We start from the raw sequence: 6,216 nt of genomic DNA, 5'->3' as shown, positions 1-6,216 counted from the left end.
AGAGAGAGAGAGAGAGAGAGAGTGGGAGAGACAGAGGTAGAGAGAAAAAAAGAGCTTCGTAGAAGGCAAGGGGGTGAGAGAGAAAGGGGGAGAGTGAATGGTTCGCGCGGTTGCTGAAAAGTTGTCGGCTGACGAGCGGAAAACGCTTCGCCGCGTCGTTTCGCGACGCGCGAACTTTTCATTCACGGGTGATTGTACGCGTTCGCGATGCCGTTTCTCTGATCACGGTGGTGAAAATTGAAAACTCAACGCGTTCATCCTATATTATACACTCGTAGAAATTACTCCAACTTCATTGTATTACCCGACAGAATCCATATCTTTTCTCTCGACCAAATACAAAAAATACGCACCACCGTGATTCGTCGCGGCATCGACGCGTTTTCACAAAGCGAGACAGGGGTTGTTTTCTCAAGGTGGCTGTTAAATTTGGAGAAAAATCGTCGGAACGTGAAAAGGAACGTTCTCTTTTTTCTTATTCTTTTTTTCAATAATCGACGAAGAAAGGGGGAGAGGGAGATGGTGAAAACCGTGCTCGTCCCTGCATACCGTGAACCAATAGCGATGCCATGCGAGACGTTTCCGCGGCATCGTTGCTCGCGACGCACGTATAGTTGCCATTATGCGCCGTGGTCGCGCTCTGTATCATCAACGTGAGATCGTATTCGCCGATATGATGGGTGGTCGTCTCCGTGGAATTCAATGGCCTGCCGTCCTTCAGCCAGGTGATCTTCAACGGTGAATCGCCTTCGCTGACTACGCAGGCCATGTGCACCCGCGCGCCTTCGTGTATATTGTCAGGAAAGTTAAACGGATCGATTTTAGGCGGTACTGCAAAATTACAGGAGATCACGACACATTTTTTTTTTTCTTCTTCTTCTTACTTCGTCACGACGAACCCACACGAACAACCTTATACGTACTTACGTATGTACATGTACCTTCTCTGTAACGTCTGTCGAGTTCGTTTCGTCGTACACGTCGTTATCTTTCATTTAGTTGGAAGAGAATGACACAAGAGAGAACTGTGTGTTCTCTTCGTTACTTTTTTCCACGATCAAGAACATACGGTGTCTTTCTCTGTTGAAACGCGATTCGAACGCGACTAAAGGGTAGACGCATCGGTCGTTATCGATGGACGCGTCGTCGACGCGTAATTTCGATTGCCCCTGCCATTCTTTTCGGACCACGCGAACCGCGATCGCTTCTGACTCGACGCGAACAACGTTTTCAATGCTCTCTCTTACGAAACGATCGGTCTTTTTGTCACGCGACGTTATTCCTCTCGATTCTTTCGAGCTGAACGGCACACAGTTTCTAACGCGAGGCTGATTACATACGAGTATGTAACTGCCGGTGCTTCACAGTCGTCTGGATACTCGTTGTTTTTCCTTTTTTCTCTAACTCGTTTTTTTTTTGGAAAGATTCACGACACGTTTCGTGTGTCCTACCTGTGAAAGCGTGACTCAGCGTGATCGCTGGGGAAAAATCGTGGACCTGAAACCGTGATATCGATCGAAGAAATGTCTTTCACAGTTCTTATCGATCACTGTGCGCTACAATTGGATGCGAATAAATCGATTAAATAGTTAGAAGGCTTTAATTGAAACCACAGCGTGTATGACCATCAAACAAACGAATCGTAAATCAACGAGATGCGGTATAGATTTCCAGGTCAAATTATTCTTACGCGATGCATTTCAATTTCGAGTGAAATATATATTCTAATTTGCGAATGGCCGCGTGCAGCGCGGGTTGCCTGCTTCAGGGGAAATCCGAGCCGGGTAGAGTTTCCTTCTACCTGCTATAGACTTCAATTTAGAAACGTCTCCAGGAAGCCGTTTAATTTCGTACATCGTTCAAAGAACAAACAAGAAAAAAAAAGAAAAGAAAGTAAAGATTCGCTTCGGTAAAAATACTCACGGAAATGTACGAAAAAAATTTGTGCTTCTTTCTGTTAAAACAAACGCGAGAAACGTCATGCATCTCGTGTCGAGACAATTAGAGTTATGCTCTAATTAACGCTAACCGAAAGTTTGGAATCATCTGTCAATTTACGTCAATATCGAATCTTCTACTAATTCTTCATAGATTTAAAATTGATGTCATGGAGATTAATAGTATTTCATCTCTTCGAACGATAAAAATCGATCGAGAAATAACAAAAATGGCAAAAATTGAGTTAAGTGATAGAAAATTCGTTAATAGTTCTTACAATCGCTACCATTTTTCTGGAAATTTTGTCAGTTCACATCAATATCGAATTTTCTACTAATACTTCATAGTTTTGAAATTGATGTTAGCAGTTCATCTCTTCGAATACTAAAAATCAATTGACAAATGACAAAAATTGAGTTAAATGATAAAAAATTCTTAGACAATTCTTTACAACTGGCAGTGCACAGTGATTCCAAACACAGCCGGTACTGCAAGTATATCTCGTTTGAACGTGATCATTTTAAGGAACGAAGTATGTACACATATGAAATTCCTCGAAATTTCAGTCTGCGCTCTATGCACGCCTCGAAGAACTGATTTCTCGACGGTGGTTGCGTTTGCCGGTTCGCGATTACAAGGGGTGCCCTTCCTCCGAGTAAAATCCTGACAGAGCGGATCAGCTCCGGTGACGAGAGATACCGCCCGCGTACACGCTGTTATTCCAATTTGAGCAGATACAATCTTGGTAGCAGGGAGACAGACAGACAGACAGAATGAAGACGGGTGACGGGAAGGAAAGAAACTTTACCTTTCACTTCGATGTGAACCGTCTGGGAGTCGGAGCGGCCTTGTTTGTTCTTCGCGGTGCAAGTGTATGCACCGTGATCGGTACTCCTGTCGACGTGATGCAGCACCAGCGTGCCGTTTGGGAACACCTCCTGACGCCGACTCGTCGGCAGCACTTTTCCGTCTGCAGGTACGAGAGGGGGGAGAGCATTGTCTCAATTTGACGAGCCAATTTCTAAGGGGGCGACTCTTTTGTCTCAGCAGTGAAGGGAATGGAGTGGAGTGGAACGAGGGTGGGTTGTACGTTATTATTCTTTATTGGGGAGCAATTGGGTGTTCGAGGACTATTTTTCCATACCTTGGTAATGATGAACATTGTAAGAGGAGCATTTTATTGTGTAAGGATAAAGTAATACACGGAGAGAACGGTAAGGTGCTGCGTGAAAGGGTGAGATCTGGGGTATAGTCGGTGGAAGAAATATAGCGAGATCGCCAAGTGTTGCATAGTGACACAGATTGATCAGTGATATCCAGGGTTAGTGTTATTTTAGAATTTTGATTGAGATTACATCTTTCGACTGAGAACTGAGATTTTGGGTCCTATTGTCTCAGATTCCTGTCGATATGTAAATTTTGCTAGAATATGTAAAGTTTGAAACCTGAGAAATTTTACGAGTAAAGTATTAAATAGTGACACAGATTGATCAGTAATATCCAGGATCAGTGTTATTTTAGAATTTTGATTGAGATTATATCTTTCGACTGAGGACTGAGATTTTGGGTCCTATTTTCTCAGTTTTCTGTCGATATGTAAATTTTGCTAGAATATGTAAAGTTTGAAACCTGAGAAATTTTACGAGTAAAGTATTAAATAGTGACACAGATTGATCAGTAATATCCAGGATCAGTGTTATTTTAGAATTTTGATTGAGATTATATCTTTCGACTGAGGACTGAGATTTTGGGTCCTATTTTCTCAGTTTTCTGTCGATATGTAAATTTTGCTAGAATATGTAAAGTTTGAAACCTGAGAAATTTTACGAGTAAAGTATTAAATAGTGACACAGATTGATCAGTAATATCCAGGGTCAGTGTTATTTTTGAAACCTGAGAAATTTAACGAGTAAAGTATTAAATAGTGACACAGATTGATCAGTAATATCCAGGATCAGTGTTATTTTAGAATTTTGATTGAGATTATATCTTTCGACTGAGGACTGAGATTTTGGGTCCTATTTTCTCAGTTTCCTGTCGATTCACTTGTCGATATGTAAACTTTATTCGACCATGTAAACTTTGAGGCCTGACAGATTTTACCTCGATCTGGCTATATTTCTTCCAACGACTGTGCTTTTCCTGGTAGAAAGTTTTTGATCGAACGTTGTATCAAGGAACTAACTAAAAGAACTTATGTGTATCTCAGAGATACAATATGCTAGTTTATACGAAGCTACATCTTAGATATGTAGAGTAACATTTCTTACTTCTTGGGAGCAATTTCTTTAGTCAGTTTCTTGTTACTGCGTTTGATCGAATACTTTTTACTAAGGGTACTAGAAGAATAATAATAAGAACCGTCTAATGGGATTTATGTACAGTTTGTTGAAAAAATAATAAAAATCTTCATAACAATAGCATAGTAAAATAGGTAAAATAATAGAAGAATCAAATAATGAATATTATGTACAGGTTGTTGAACAAATAATAAAAATCTCCACAACATTAACATAGTAAAATAACTAAAATAATACAAGACCAAATAATGGGAATTATGTACAACATGTCGAACAAATAATAAAAATCTTTTAACCATAAAAGAAAGCAAAATAATGAAAAATATGTACAGTTTGTCGAAGAAACAATAAAAATCTTGACACAAACTTATTCTAAACGACCGATCGATCGTCGACTGGCAGCAATAAAAATCCATTACGACACGTCTATATCCTCGTAGACCTTAAAGAATTCGTTTGAAGTTTTCCGAACACGTACCACAGCCGTTAAATAAATCCGTCGAATCATAATAGTGGCACGATAGTCGAAGTTCGGCACGTGCACGAGTTCCCGCGTGAAATCAACGTTGTCGCGCGTATTCGAGCTTTCAATCCGCTTTCGGTGGCGGCGGGGTGGACGCGACTTTGAAAGTGTTACGGGCGGTGCTTGGAGGGTGGGATGCCGCGCGCACGATGTCATGCTACATTGCTCGTAAAAGGGAGAAAGTTACGGGGGCACCGTTTGAAACTTTTCCAGGAGTTCGGTTCATCATTACCGGAAAAGAAACGCTCGAACTTGGTCGTTCTCGTTCGGATGGCAGCGGCGGCGAGAGCTCGGAGTTTCTCCGGCGAACGAATAAAACCCGACGAGCTTGCTGCTGCTCTCCTTCGTTCCAGCTCTCGCCCTTTCTGCCGGCGTACCACGGGGAGAAAAAAGGTTCATTTAAACCGCTCGAAAAACCGACGGTACTTTCAGTTTCTCCTTGCCTCAGAGAGAGAGAGAGAGAGAGAGAACCGCGTCCAGCGGTAACTTATTTACGGTCTCTTTATGCACCGCGAATGTTTCAATTCCTCCTCCTTAATCTTTATTTTCCGCGTCGCGGGAACACGAAGTGTGCAACGTTGAGGAAAAAAGTTAACGCGGTGAAGAAAAAAGAAAAGGTGAGATCGAATCGTCAAAGTGAACCATTTTTCGAGAGATTCGAAGTCGTGGAAGAATTTCAAAGAGAACCGGCAACTATACGATACGCGGCCACGTAACCAAAAGGATCAAAGATTCGAAGGGGAATTCACGTGTATAGACGAACGCTTCCGCTTTAAAGTGGTAGAGGGACGATGGCCAGTGTGCGCTACGATCACTGACCTTTCTCCCATGTGATGCTCGCGATTGGGAAACCAGCGACCGGACATTTGATGACGGTGGTTTCGCCAGCTACTGCGGCATAGTTCCCCATCGGTCGTACATGGGGCAGACCGTAAATGTTGAGACGGGCGGAATGGTGAACCTTCGCCATCCGATTCGATGCTGTGCAACGATACTCCCCGCCGTCCTCCACGTGCACCACGCTGATGTTCACGTGCGATATTACGTCACCGTGCACCGTCACATACTGTCCTATCATAAACCTAGGAGCAAGCACCAGAGAGTTTCGTTACGTAATGTTACAGCCATCGGGGCGATTCCTCACGTTTCGCGCGACGACAACGGACAACGGAGGAAAGAGTTCGCCGTGGAATTTTTAGGGAGGCGTGAACTGTGTACTGCTTCGTCCGTAATTCCAAGTATTTTTTAATTATATGGTTTTTTTTTTTAACTTCAATTGCAGGTACGCTGTCGGATAAAAGTTTGATATATGAAACGGTAAAAATTTAGGAGATGTTGGGGAGTATTTTGGTAGCCTAGTTTATCAGAATATTGAAATTGCAAATTTTTATATTTTGTGGTTTCTTAAATTTCAATTCCAAGAATTCTGCTGGTCAAAATTTTGATTTGTGAAGC

At 42.2% G+C, this 6,216-nt stretch overlaps 1 protein-coding gene across 1 annotated transcript in view; it reads right to left on the bottom strand.

Moving 5' to 3' along the window:
• LOC108572725 (Down syndrome cell adhesion molecule-like protein Dscam2) overlaps positions 1-6,216 on the bottom strand; it is a 110,204-nt gene that overhangs the window by 44,283 nt on the left and 59,705 nt on the right. The window contains exons 7-8 of the mRNA XM_017935001.1: positions 5,581-5,843; positions 2,747-2,908 (exon numbers count right to left, since the gene is read on the bottom strand). Coding sequence (XP_017790490.1) covers positions 2,747-2,908; positions 5,581-5,843 — 425 coding nt within the window. The remainder of the gene's footprint in view (positions 1-2,746; positions 2,909-5,580; positions 5,844-6,216) is intronic.

Source organism: Habropoda laboriosa, unplaced genomic scaffold (assembly GCF_001263275.1).
Source record: "Habropoda laboriosa isolate 0110345459 unplaced genomic scaffold, ASM126327v1 scaffold22, whole genome shotgun sequence".
Taxonomy (NCBI): Eukaryota; Metazoa; Arthropoda; class Insecta; order Hymenoptera; family Apidae; genus Habropoda; species Habropoda laboriosa.
The sequence above is the reverse complement of the archived record's forward strand: the minus strand, read 5'-3'. Positions and strand labels throughout refer to the sequence as shown.